Raw genomic sequence first — 14,466 nt, 5'->3', positions numbered from 1 at the left:
CCCGGCAGCGACGCGAGGCGCAGACCCCTGGGAGAGAGAGGGGGGCGTGAGCTCCTGCACTGGCCGCGCCGCCCGGCAGGGCCCCGCCGCGGCCACGCTCGGCCCGGGTGCGCCGGGCTCCGGCGCTGATCTTCCCCGGGCGCGGAGGCCCCGCAGGGGAGGCCTCTGCCCAGGGCCAGGTTCCCTGCTCGACTCTTCAGAATGTGGCTGACAGAGCAGAGGGGACTGGAGCTCAGCTGTGTGTACGGGCTGGGCCCAGGATGTGGGAGGCACCCCGCGAAGGACTCCTCACCCAGCGCCCCCAGTCTCCCGCCAGGGCACGGGCCGCTTCTTTCCGCGCTGCAGGCTGCACCTACCTACTGAAGGGGTGATCTGCCAAGTTCTGGGAGGAGAAAGTTCCAGACGGCGCTCTGGCAGTGGCAGAACCCCAACGTCCCAGCTGCAGTGAGAAAGCAGAGGTGGTAAGGCTCCAACTGTTTCGCCTAGTGTCACCAAGAAACCACTGAGCGGCTAGCCAGGCTCCCCAGCTTTATAGGCGCAGGGGGCGGGGCCTGGGCTGCCCTGCCGCCCGCCCCCTCCTCCCTCCAGCCTGCGCGCTCCGGCACCCGGCGCGCTCCCAGCTTGCCTGTGGGTGTGGGGTGTGGAGTTTGGGGTTTAGGGGTGGGAGCGTCCCTCTTGCCCAGAGGGCTTAAGGATGAGCCCCAGGAGACTGGTACAGGCACTTCCACAGTGCTGACTCTCGGCACGGGGTTCACACCATGAGCCCTGGCAAAGTAGGGCCGGTACAACTCCTTGGGGTCTTTACCCAGGATCTACGCAGCCCAGAGCGCAAGGCCTCCTGGCATGGAACTGCAAGAGCCAGCGCGGGTACCACTTGGATGTGCCAAGCTCCGGCCCTCGGGAGCTGCGGCCTCGAGTGGACCGCGCCCTCTGCCGGCTCCGAGCCTGAGCCGCCGCGACCCCAGACTCCGTCGGAGCAGCAGGGCCAGGGCACAGGGCACAGCCTAGAGCAGCGGGGCTCGCTAACACCCACCCACCCAGCCTCCCAGAGAGCGGCGGAGACTCCGGGGTTGTGGACTGGGCCAGTAAGATTTCGCAACAGGGGCAAGGCTCAGAAAGACTAGTTTGAGAATTGGGATTAGGGGGAGGGGGGGGAAGGTGTATCTTAAGTTTCAGAATTTGCATGCCTATTTGGAAATACAGGAATAACCAAAATTAGAAGAAAGATAACATTTCGGATTCCCCGCCCGCCCCCACCTTGTAATCCAATTATTCCATATAAGGTTACAGCCAGAGTCGCCCGGCTGCCCTCGGAGCCTTGGTACACCCATTCTAACCGTGAGGACTGCCGGGGCGCACACTAACGCGGCACCTGTTTCATGGCTTTACAGCTTAGAGAGCCCGGCCACATCCTGGTCTCCTTTAACTCTCACACCGACCCTTGAGTTAAGCGAGCAAGGTAACATTACTTTTCTCATTTCGCTAAGTGGAAAGCTGAAGTTCAAAGCGAATGTGTTTTCCCAACGTCACACCAAAGGTGGTAAGCGGTAGAGTCCTAGCTCGGCCCGTGGGCGGGCACGGCAGACTGGGGCGCGGCGTGGACTTTTTCTAAACGAGGGCCATCGTCTCGTCAAAGGGGAGCGGAGGGTGCTAGCCCCCGCCCAAGTATTTATGCCTGTTCAGGACGAATCGCCCCAAGCACGTTTGTCACCCCTTTGTACTCTTCCATCACTGCTTCTTGACTCCACTTTCTTATTTATCTTTTGGGGACCAAACTGGGGAGGGGACTCAGGCTCCCTACTTGAATGCGGGCCTCTGGTGTCCTATCACCTACTCCCCCAGGAGCAGGTCCTGGAGCCCAGGGCCTGGACTGGGAGGCCGAGGGCGCGAGGCCACTGGCACTCACTCTACGGCGATTCGCTGCATGAACCTGGGCGAGTCGCGTCCCTCCTCTGGTCTCCGCATCTGTGTGACATGCCCGCAGCAGGTCCTCGGCGTCCCGCCCGCTTTGCCATACTGGCTCTGCCATGCGGGGGAAGGCGGCAGGGCGCGGGCTGGGTCACGCGCGCCTTGCCTGGTCTGGGCCGCGCGCTCCTGGCTCGGCCGCCTTTTCACTCTCAGGACGGAACCCTGGACATTGCACCTGGGGAAGGGAAGGGCGTGCCAAAGTAATTTATTCTGCGGACTCTTCCCCCAGTCACCGGAGCGGACCGGAGTTTCAGCGGCGGGCGGGGGGCGGATTCCTGGCTCCGGTGCGGGAAGGGCGCGCGACGCCAAGGGTCAGACTGCGCGCCGCAGCTGGCTGGCTAGTGGGGGCCTCCCGGCCGGCCGCAGGTGGTCACCCGCGGACCCGGCTAGGCGGCGGGTCTGTCCCCAGCGCAGACAGCAGGTATTACTGCGCGTCTGCTTTGTCTCCAGGAGCCTCGCCATCCTGTTTTGTTTTTCTTACTTGTCTCCCATTTTCCATCTCTTCCTTTCAGTTAGTCCCCTGCAAGTCTGGCTCTTCGCACGGACCCTGTCCAGGACAGGCTGTCTATGTTGTCTGTGAGGATGCGACCCATTTGTCGCCAGCTTTCAGCTGGGTCCGCGCCAAAACAGGTTTTACTTTCATTTCTCCGGCGCGCGCCTCGGACTGCTGGAGAGGTCAAGGACAGCTGCGCGCCGGCCACCGCCGGGAAGGCCCCGTGGTCTGCATCCGTGCCTTCCAGCTCCCACCAGCGCTGGGAGGTTTGGGCTGCAGAGGACTCTGCTGCTGTACCTCGTTGCCTCCTGCGTCCTTTAGAAAAGCCCCTGATCCCACGCGGGGAAGCAGCTCTAGCTCCAGAATCACGGAGCTGCAAACTTCACGCTAATTTGGGTGACGAACAAGCAAAGCAAACCCAGGAGTGTAGGCTCGGCTCTGCTCAGCCCGGGCCCAGTGTCTACGCCCCAGCGCGGTGGTCGTGCCAGAAGTTCCCCCCTGAGAGCCTTGGCACGCTCCTTATCAGCCCAGGTGCGCGCGTAGCTCTGGCACCGAGAGATTTGACGCTTGAGAACCCTGCCAATTCTTTCTTTAAAGTTCTGGATTGGCAGCGTGTGATTTTGCTAGCACATTCGTATGGGGGGGGGGAGAGAAGGAGAGGCGCCGTGGGATATAATTCGAAAAAAGATATAAAATTTGCCAAATGTTGGCATCTAATCATCATAGAAGAAAAAATAATATTGCTAGAATGCGTTTTCAGTTAAATGGTCAGATCCAGAAGGAAACCCCCAGCGGGAGTTCTGCTCCTGCTGATTTGTTAACGTGGGGTGTCATCCATTCAAGTTACAGTGATTATAGATTCTCACTGAGTACCAGGAAGAAAAGAAGGAAGTGAAGGAAGAAACATCTTTAAAATCTCACTGGCAAGAGAACAGAGAGAGAAACAAAGAAATTCTGGTTAATAAAAACCCATATATTTTGTGCCCAAGAATTGCAAAAGGTCAGATTGTAAATAAACCCCAAAGCATTGTAATAAATTTGTGTATCCTGATATCATATATACAGAAGTACGACTGTGCTGAAGGCTGGTTGTATAATGCCTTCTTAATTTTTTCTTCACATTCCAACTGAATTATTTTTAGGCCCTAAATCCAAGCCTTGTTCTTAGTCATGTTTGGAGTTTAAAAAAAATTTGTGGTGGTGGTTTCTACAGCTAACACTGGACATAGTCCCTAAGGCCAGATTGACCACAATCAGGTCATGCAGAAAAGTAATGAGAAACAGTAAGTAATATTAATGACATTAATAAGAACAAAAGTGAGTAGCTAAATGCATGCATAATTATTTCAGATGCTTCTTTTTTCAAACAGGATATTTCATAATGTATTTATTATTCATATGGTTCAGAATGCCTCTGCTAACCTGAGGGCTTGTTTACCAAGTTCATTTGAAAACGGGTTAAGAAGCATCTTGGTGTCATAACACAAGTAGTTTAGAGAAAGGACACAATCAACTTTGTGAATTTGCTCACCCATAGGGAGAAATAAAGAAAGATACAAAACAAAGCTCAGGGCACTTTGGGGGGGTGTGTCTTTGACTTCTCAGAGGAGCTAATAAAATATAGGTCCATTCCAGAAGAATACACATGTACATAAACCAATTTAAAATACGCATACAATTTCGGGAGGTAAACAAAGTTAAGAATGCTGACACAGAATAAAAAGTACTGTTTCTATAGCATTAATTGGAGTGATGGAATCAGAAAGGGCAGTTAACATCTCTCTTTAGGGCATAATATTTTCCAGAGCATCAGCATGAAGAAAAGTAATGCTTTTGCTGACTAACTTTTGTGCTCCTGCACAAAACTGTAAAGAAAGTTGATACAGGAAAAATTAAAGAGAACACAGAGAAGATGGTTAACATATAGAACCTTGTTATACTAACAGCTATAATTAAACAAGATGAAATGACTTGAAGATAAAGTTACTATTGATGGAACAATGAATGGCATACATAAATGGATTATAAAGGAGATGATTGGACCATTTGGGGTCATCCCTAGCCAATGACAATGGCTACCTGCCTCCAGGTAGGGATCCTATACTATCAGGTTAGAACCATTGGAATGAGGCAATTCTTATGTATGGGCCTGCATGATTTGAAAGTTCATTCATCCTTTAACAAATATTTACTGAGCATGTATTACATGCCTAGTTCTGTGCTAAGTACTGAGCACCCAGTAATCATCAACATGAACATCACTGTTGCCCTCAACAAGGTTACAGGATGGTGGGGTAGCCAGTCATAAACAAATCCTCATAGCAGTAAATATATGGTTATAAACTGTGGTAAGAATTCTGAAAGAAAAGCAAGACTAGGGGGAATCTAATGTTCCAAATGGAGGAAATGGCATGTACAAAGGCTTAGAGATGAGAAAGAATTTGGTACATTAGAGAAAATGAAAGGAGGCCAGTGTAGTTGGACTGTTTCAAGTGAAGAAGAGTGATATGAAATTAAGTAGGTCATCAGGATCAGAGTAAATAGGACCTTTTGGGACATGATTAAAATTTTGCACTTTGCCCTGGCCAGTGTGACTCAGTGGTTAGAGCATCAGACTACACACCAAAGGGCCATGGGTTTGATTCCCAGTCAAGGGCACATACCTGTGTTTTGGGTTTGCTGTCAGCTCTGGGGTGGGGTGGGTGCAGGAGGCAACCAGTCTATGTGTCTCTCTCACATTGATGTTTCTCTCTCTTTCTCCCCCTCCCTCCCTTCCACTCTCTCTGAAAAGCAATGCAAAAAATATCCTCAGGTGAGGATAACAACACCAAAAAAATACTGCACTTTATTTATGGTGTGTGGAAAGCTATCAACAGGCTTAAAGAGGGGAGAGACATGACCTAATACATGTTTACGTAAAAGATCATTTTGGCTATTGAATGCGGTTGAGTGAGGTTGAATGCAGTGGGATGGATTAGGGAGGAGCAAGAAGGGAAGCAGTGGTGGTGCCCTGGAGAGATTAGAGAGGGCCCAGTCCCCCCATAATCTCTATTAATCTACACCTGAGCGCGTGCGGGCGCACACACACTCACACACAAATACACACAGGCATACACACTCTCTCTCTTTCCACCCTAAGCTTCACCAGCAGTTTGCACCATGGACATGCACCCTGTTCAGTTGCACAGGGCCCCTCACTTGGTTTAATGCTCTGCTGTTACTGTTTTGAAATTTTTAATAATTTCTGAACAGTGTCCTACATTTTCATTTTGCATTGGGCTCGGCAAACTATGTAGCCAATCCTGCTTACTAAATAAACATGCAATCTAAGTAAAAGCCCTGCAATCTTGCACAGCACCTATTTATACTGTAGCCACTAACATCAGGGGTACTTCATACGAGTGTCAAAATTCAACTAGTTATATGATCACACGTGTGAAAGCAACTGCTTGACAATTTCTAATAGCCATCTCTGAAACAGTCTTCTCACACCCTGAACGTACATAAACCCAAGGTAGAAACAGTGTGTTTACTATACAAATTTAATTTGAATGAAGTGTTCATACCTCACTTACTATCCTTAAGTTTTACCTATATGGAAAGCCTGGAACCACCAGTGAAACAGGGAAGCCAGTTAGGATGCTATTGCAATAGTTAAGGTGGAAGGCGATAGCGGCTCTGGCTAGTAGGGCGGCAGTAAGGGTGGAGACAAGTGCACATATTTGGGAAGTAGAATCAATAGGACTGAGTGATGAATGTGGAGCTAAGAGAGAGGCAGGTGTCAGGGGTAACAATCATTATCTTTCTCATTTAGGCAACTGAGTGACTGATGTGGCAACGGATCAGGGAATTTTCTGCCACAGCTAATTAGTCTCCTTTGTTACTGGTTGGTAGAGGCCATTTGAAGAGGCCCTGGCCCTGCCTGTGGACGTTTGGTCAAGTCGCACTCTCTTACCACTGTTCTGAAGTGTAGTGGCTAACCACAGGAAACACTTGAAATGACTGTACAGATTAACCACTTACTCCTCGACAGTCAACTGTAGGAGGAGTGGGCTGATAGTTCTTGCTCACTAGTAATTGCCTCCTTTCTGTCTTCTAAAGCATAAAAGGAAGGCATCTGCTCTGAGCATGTCATCATTGTGTTGCATAGTTTTTTGCCTTTCTGCTCACTGTTTTATAAATTTTAATCCTCAATGTGTTTATTGATTTTAGAGAAATATTGATGTGAGAGAAACATAGATTGGTTGCCTCCTTTAAGCACCCCGACTTGGGATCAAATTTGCAGCCTACATGTGTGCCCCGACTGGGAATCGACCCCTCAACCTTTTGGTGCATGGGACGACACTAGAAACCAACTGAGCCACCTGGCCAGGGCTAGGTCCTCACTCTTTGATAAAAGGTGTTGGTGATTATCTTGGGATAGTCTGACCTACAGCCAACCTCAGGAATGTGGCTGCCTTGTCAGGGCTCATCAGTTTCATCAGACTGGTAGCTGTTGGCTGGAAAGCAAAGCATAGCTCTAGTGTATGCTAAATATGTTCATGTGTATGTACAAACACACAGTGCCTTTCTACATATACTTGGGATATGTCAAAATCCTTAAGCTTTAAAACACTTTTTAAAAAAATGTTTTATTTTTATAAATATGTGAGATTTTTTTCATTGATTTAAGGGAGAGAGGAAGGGAGAGAGAGAAAGGGCTCCCCAACTAGGGATCTAACTTGCAATCTGGATATGTGCCCCCTCAAACTGGTGACCTTTCAGTGTACAGGATGATGCTCAACCAAACGAGCCACACTAACACTTTTTTAAGAGCTAAAAAACACTTCTTTAAAAAATATTTTTTTATTTTTCAAATACAGTTGCTGTGCAACATTATATTAGTTGAGAAATCAGCTCCCTTGTAGGTAACTAACTGCTTTTCCCTTGCGGCTTTTAAGATTCTCCCTTTGTCTCCCCACTGGGCGTGGCTCAGTGGTTGAGCATCGACCTAGGATCCAGGTGATCGGGGTTCGATTCCTGGTCAGGGCACATGCCCGGGCTGTGGGCTCAGATCAGTGACTCTCTCATCATTGATGTTTCTATTTCTCTCCCCCTCTCCTTTCCTCTCTCTGAAATCAATAAAGATATATTAAAAAAAAAAAAAAAAAGATTCTCTCTTTGTCTTTAACCGCTTGCCTCTTAATTATGATGTATCTTGGTGTGGGTCTCTTTGGGTTCATCTTATTTGGGACTCTCTGTGCTTCCTAGACTTGTGTTTTGTTTTGTTTTTCGTTCACCAGGCTAAGGAACTTTTCAGGCATTATTTTTTCAAATAGGTTCAGAATGTCCCTGAAATTGCTATGTTACAGCAACCTTTTGATTCACATATGGTGGCTCTTCCTTTTATAATGCATTTTGAGGGGATATCAGCAGCCACCAACACGGTGTGGTCTTTTCTGAGGAGGCAGGATCCTTTGTAAATCAAAGAAGAATCTGTTAAGGAAACTAATTTATAATTTGCATTGTCTGGTTATACAAAAAACTCTTGAACAACTTCGGTTCTTCTGGAACTGTTGAGACGTGCTCTTTGAATACAGAATGTGCTGGGCACCTCTCTCTGTATTCTGAATATGCATGTGTGTTGTGGTGGGAGTAGGGGAACTGGGGGCCCTCACTTGGTCTTTCTCTGTTGTTTTTTCCAGGACAAAGCCAAAGGCCCTTTGTTAGCTGGCCACCCCTGTCACCTTTTTTCCCTAGTTCTTTCCCCAGGGCCATAGGAAGTGTGATTCCCTAAATTCCCCACTCCAACTCCTCTGTGCCCAGAGCTGGGGACCAACTCAGAAGTGTCATCTCTCTCTGAACACAGATTCCCCTGCAGTGGGGAAGGCAGCAAGGACTGAGCAAATTGAGTGATCCTGGGCCAGAGAGGTCTGGGAGGAAGGTGTTCAGCCTGAAAGGTGTTCAGCCAGTTGGTTGTAAGTTACTTGTTGGCACCTGCTGAAATGCTGCCACTTGACAACCCCCCCCCCCAAAGACTGACTAATTACACATTACACATGGCAGGTTCTAGACTGAAGGGGGAGAGAGCTGCTTTCAAGGCCACCACATGCCTGTGCTCCCAGCCCAACCCTATATGCCCTGTGTTTAGTTTGTTCTTTTGTGACATGAGACCTCAAGAAACCAATAAAGCAGCATGTTTGAGAAGGACAAAAAGGCTTAGGGTGCCCACCCATATGGGGGGGGGGGGGGCTGCAAGAAGCCTTTGCTAGGGAAAAAAAATCAAATAGGTTCTTGATCTATTGCTCCCTCTCTTCTCCTCCTGGTATCCCTTTGATGTGGATGCTGTTATGTTTGATGTTGTCCTAGAGGTCCCTTAAACTATTGTCATTTTTCAAATCCTTTTTTCTTTTTGCTGCTCTGATTGGGTGTTTTCTGCTACCTTGTCTTTCAGGTCACTGATTCAATTCTCTGCTTCATCTAATCTGTTGATTCCTTCTAGTGTGTTCTTCATTTCAGATATTGTATCCTTCATTTGACTTGCTCTTTTTTATGGTTTCTATGTCTTTTCTTATGCTATTGATCTTCTCACTAAGTTTCTTGAGCATCCTTATAACCACTGTTTTGAACTTTGTACCTGGTAGTTTGCTCCCTCTATTTCATTTAGTTTTTTTAGGAGTTTTGTTTTGTTTTGTTTTCATTTGGGACATGCTTCTTTGTCTCCCCATTTTGTCTGCCTCTCTGTGTTGGTTTCTGTGTATTATGTAGATCTGCTATGTCTCCTGATCTTGGTAGGGTGGCCTTATGTAGTAGGTGTCCTGTAGGGCCTAGTGGTGCAGACTCCCTGGTCACTGAAGCTGGGCACTACAGGTGTGCACCTTGTGTGAGCTATATGTATCCTCCTGTTGTAGTTAAAACTTGATTGCTGTTGGCACATCAATGGGAGGGCCAATAGGCTAAGGGGACTGACCATGACTACAGAGGAGGAGCTCCTGTGCAGGGGCTTACCCCATGGAGCATGATTTGCTTCAGCAGGGCTCTCGAGACTGCCAACTCCAACCCTTGAGTGTGTCACTCATGGAGGTGGTTGGGTGGTGCTCCAGTATTTCCCGAAGCTGGCCTCCAAGTGCACTGGGTCTAGGGCCTCCTGAGAGGTGCAGACCAAGGTCAGTCGCCACCTGTGCCCTGCCCAGGGGCCACCCAGTATGAGCTACAAAGTGATCTGCAGGTGGCTGCTACTTGTGCTGGGTTTGGAGATGTCCAGGAGAGGCCAAGATGTGAACCGAGGCTGGCTGCCACTAGTGCCAGGCCTGAGGCCACTTAGCAAGAGGCACAGAGCATGCTGAGGCCAGATGCTGCTTATTTGGAGTTTGTGAACATTTGAAGACAACACATTTAAAAAGACCGCTGTGACAGCCTCTGCCTGTGCAATGGCTCTTGAGAGAGTGGCTTCCAGTGACACCTCGACCTCCTCCACCTTCTCTCCCTCCACCATCTCCACATCTGAGTGGTCTGGAACTGAAAAGCCAGGCCCAAGCCACAGCATGTCTAAACACTGCATGACTGCCCAGCTGTGCTGCGCATGGTCCTGGAGGCACTGTAGGCAGGAGGGCAGTGCCTAGTCACCTCAGTGGTGGCCATCAAGGTTTAGAAAGTACCCTACATTAGATGCCATTTGACTTAAGTACCCCCTGAAATGGATCCTGGACACTGGCATACAATGTGGCCTCCTCATGAGGCTCACAGACTTCAAGGCCAATGAGGCCACTGGTAGCTTAAAATTAGTTCCCAAGCACACACCCCACCCCCAGGAAAGGGAAAGTGAAAGGGGAAAGGGAGAGGAAAGGGGAAAGGGAGGGGAAAGGGGAAAGGGGACTGCAAGGCAAGAGTGGGCAAGGCCAGGAAGGCCCCTTGACAAGCAGAGAAAGCCTCCCTATACCAGTGGGTCCCATGGGAAGTCAAAGGTCCAAGGCAGAAAGAGCAGCCCAGCAGATGCCAAGGCCCAAAGGAAAACCAAAGCTGGGAGTCAGAGTTCAAAACTCATAATCACCAACGGCGAGAATGGTGCTATGACTGGGAGCAAAGTCCCGAAAGAGGCCACTGCTCAGGGGGCTGGGAAGGGCTGAAAGCTCTTCTCCTCCTAAGGAGAGTGGGTCCAAGACCGTATCTGTACCACTGGCCAGGAAGACAGAAGTCCCTAAGGGCACAGCCACCAAGTCCTGGTCATCCAAAGGGGCCAGTATGAAGGCAGAAGCCAAGTGCTAGAGGCTGGGTGGAGAGAGACTAAGATTCTATTGGAGTTTTTATTCTCCAACAAACCATCACTCTATTTTACTGAAACCCATTTATCGACAAAGATCCTCCCCAAAATAAGTAAAATGGGAGCCCTACCTCATGTCATACATAAAAATTAATTCAAAATAGGTCAATGGCCTTAATACAAAAGCTAAACTATTGTGGGGTAGGAACAAACTTTCCTCTACCCTTAAGGTTCTTCTGGTTGGTCTATTAATTAAATAGACATGAGACAGATTAGCAAGAGGAAATAACCAAATTTAATATATACATATGTATGGGAACCCCACATACATGAAAGAGCCAGAGACCCCACATGCAGGAGAGCTTCAGAGATAGAAAGGGGATTGAGATATGTAAGACATCCTGAGCTAGGGATGAAGTAAGGTGCCTTGCAGACTTCAAAAGGTCATTGCAGGATGATAAGAGCAGACCTTTAGTAAACGGAAGTTTGCCCTGCCCTATAGATAGGTCAAAAGAATTTACCTCTTTTTTTTTTAATTAAATTTTTTAAAATTTAATGATTTTACAGAGAGAGGGAAAGAGACACGGGGGGGCGGCGCGGAGAGAAACATTGATTTGTTGTTCCTCTTATTGATGCATTCATTGGCTGATTTTTGTATATGCCCTCACTGGGGATTGAACCTGTAACCTTGGTTTATTGGGACAACATTCTAACCAACTGAGCTACCCAGACAGGGCTAAGAAGTTCTCTCTTGTAATCTCTTATGGGCAAGGCCTCTAATTCAAGTTTTTCTAGGTCTTCAGTGTTGGGGGCAGAAGTTTCTCTTGAGCCTGTGGCTAAAGTTACCTTTAGGTCAAAACAATCTACATATCATAGACGCACATCATGGGGTGACTCATTCGGGACCCACACACTATGATACTTCTAGAAGAAAACATAAGAATGAATATTCATGACCTTGGATTTGGCAATGGATCCTTAGGTATGACACCAAAAGCACAGGAAACAAGAAAGGACTTTATATGGTATATACATACAATGGAGTATTATTATTCCGCCATAAAAGAATGGAATATAGATACATATTACAATGTGTATGAAGCTTAAAAATATTATACTAAATGAAATAAAGAAAAAACACCAGACACCAAAGGTCACATATTGTATGATGGAATTTATATGGAATATCTATAATAGGTGTTAAAAATAAAAATCCAACCAAGTGAATTAAAAAATCTAATTGGCTTTAATTGATTCATGAATTAGGCAACAACTAGAAGAGTGCTCTGAGGGGTTACACAAATGGGAGGTTTTTATAGAAAGGAGGCTGAGAGGCAAGAGAGCTATTAACAAAAGAAAATAAAGGATCATTCTTAGGCTCTCACATCTTTTCTTTGAGGGGCGAGTAAAAGAAGGGTTTTTATCACGCAGATTGCCTCTTCTCTCTATGGGCTGTGGAGAGGGCGAATGTGACAGATTACCTCACTGGTGCTTTACCAGACAGTTCCATACTGGTCCATTATGTTTCTGGGAGAGGCTGAAACTGCAGTTAGATCAGGTATTAAATCTAGGTTTGGTATCATGGGCTTTTAGCATAAGTGTCCCCATTTTGGGCCTGTGTTTTTTTTTCTTTAACATAGGTAAATCCATAGAGACAGAGAGCAAATTAGTAGTTACCAGGGGCTTGGGGAAGGGGAAATGGGAGTGACTGCTTAATGGGTATGGGATTTTCTTTTGGGTGATGAAAACATTTTGGAACTAGATAGAGGTGATAGTTGCACAACACTGTGAGTGTACTTAATACCTCTCTGCACTGTACAGTTTAAAAGGGGTTAATTTTGTGATATGTAAATTTCACCTTAATTTTAAAAAAGTAAAATGGGGAAGGAACGTGATAGCTGCCTTAAAAATCTGAAAGATTTTTAGTTTTTTCTGCGTAGTTCCAGAGAGCAAAATCAGGGGAAGTTACAAGACAACTATGACATAATAAGGAAGAACTTACCATGGAAGAACTAGCAAAAGGTCTGTAATACAGTGGAACCCACAGCCTCCAAGGAAGTAACAACACTGCTCTTTACTGAAAGTGATCAAATTGGATGATGAGCTTTCAGGGAAGCTATAGAGAGGATTCTTACATGAGGAGTGATTTATGCTTTCTTTGTTTAATTATTTTCAAGATGAATCTGTTATCTTTCCTCCACCCCTACAGTAAGGCTGATTTCAGTTTGACAACAAGCAATTTGCAAATACACTCCTAGAGTGTAAATATTCCTTCCTGGGAGTTTAAATTCTTCTAGGGCAGCCCAACCCTCTCAAACTGCAGGTGAAGAAAGTGTGACACAGAAAGGAAATGATCAACTGCAGTAAACTTTCAGGAGCTGAGACACTCAGCTCTCTGGACGCCCAGTTCAGAGTTCCAGCCACTGCAGCTTCCTCCTGGTAGTTGGAGAAACTGTACAGTCACTGACTAAAAATACTTGTTAAGCATTTACCAGACACTTTGCTAAGACATATGTAAATGGTAAGGGTTAAGTTCCCAATTAATAATGAGTAGCGATAAGCAGCCATGAAGCTGATCACATCTGCAAACCATGGAGATTCCCAAAACTTCAGTCTCCCACGTGTAACATATCCCGCTTCTAACACTTCGTGAGATACGAACAGATGACCAGACGTCTGGGTGTCTCACCAGCCAGATTCGATATGATCAATAAGAGGTGCAGCAGAAAGGAAAGCGACCTAGATACTTCTTAGGTCAGGGGACGAGGCTCATTAATTCCTCTCGATCGCGTGCTTGAGCAGGCAGTTGGAGGTCACCCCCCCTCCTGCTGCCAGGGCCCCGGACTGCGGCGGGAGGGGCTCCCGGGGGGGCGGGCTCCCCGGACGGCTGCCCCCGCCAGCTCGGGAGGGTCCCGGGGATCCGCGATCCTGCGCGGGCCCCGCCCCGCCGGGCCTCCGGGGAACCCCGGCCCCCCGGCACTGCGGTCCGGGACGCCTCTCGAGACTGCGCCCGAGCCTCTGCCGCCCCCCTGCCGGGCGGCATGTTCCTGACATTCCCGTCCACACAACATAAACAGGAAACGTGCCGCGAAAGCCCCGGCGGTGCGAATTCCGCGCTGCCAGCCCAGGGCGGGAGAATCTGGTCTTTGGGGGTGGGGGTGAAGGGAAGCAGCAAACTTCCTCAGGGGATCCCTCAACCATCCCTGTCTCTTCGTATCAAATCCAGAAAGAGCTGAGAAGGCGGAAGGAAGGACAGACACCCTGCTTTAGGAAAACCGGAGGAGGGGGAGGTGGAGCGAGCCGCCAAGGAGCGGCCGGGTCTCAAAGTGCACCACCTGGAGCCGCGGCGGCGGCGGCACGTGGCGGGAACACCTCGGGCTGACCGCTCCCCACGCCCCGAGGCGCAAGCCGCCCGCGGCGGGCGGGGCGGGCTCGCCGTCCGACTCCGGCCGCCCGGCGGCGGGTGGGGGCGGGGAGGAGCGGGAGCCGGGCGCCGGGAGCGGCGCAGGCGCAGAGCGTGCCGCGGTTGTCAAACATGGCTGAAGCGCCGCCGCTGCCGCTACTGCTGCAGCTGGGAAAATGCTGAGCCCTCCCGGGCCCGGTGGGCGGCGGCGGCGAGGGCGGCGACGGGCACCCGCTTCTCGGGCGCGGCGGCGGTGGTCATGGCTCGGCTGGCCGATTACTTCATCGTAGTAGGCTACGATCACGAGAAGCCAGGTAAGGGTGTGGGGTGGGCACCGCCCCCGGGCCTCCGCGCCCCCGCCCC

The 14,466-nt window shown here is 48.9% G+C and overlaps 1 protein-coding gene across 2 annotated transcripts in view; it reads left to right on the top strand.

Annotated features, from left to right (window-relative positions):
- The first annotated feature begins 14,348 nt into the window (after nucleotides 1-14,348).
- SBF2 (SET binding factor 2) overlaps nucleotides 14,349-14,466 on the top strand; it is a 313,031-nt gene continuing 312,913 nt past the window's right edge. For both annotated transcript variants that reach the window (XM_087821725.1, XM_087821727.1), the window contains exon 1: nucleotides 14,349-14,417. In XM_087821725.1, coding sequence (XP_087677851.1) covers nucleotides 14,363-14,417 — 55 coding nt within the window. In that variant the 5' untranslated portion in view covers nucleotides 14,349-14,362. The remainder of the gene's footprint in view (nucleotides 14,418-14,466) is intronic.

The sequence above is a fragment of the Miniopterus natalensis genome, chromosome 11 (assembly GCF_054644295.1).
Source record: "Miniopterus natalensis isolate mMinNat1 chromosome 11, mMinNat1.hap1, whole genome shotgun sequence".
Lineage (NCBI taxonomy): Eukaryota > Metazoa > Chordata > Mammalia > Chiroptera > Miniopteridae > Miniopterus > Miniopterus natalensis.
Note: the sequence above shows the minus strand (reverse complement) of the source record. Positions and strands in the feature narration are given on the sequence as shown.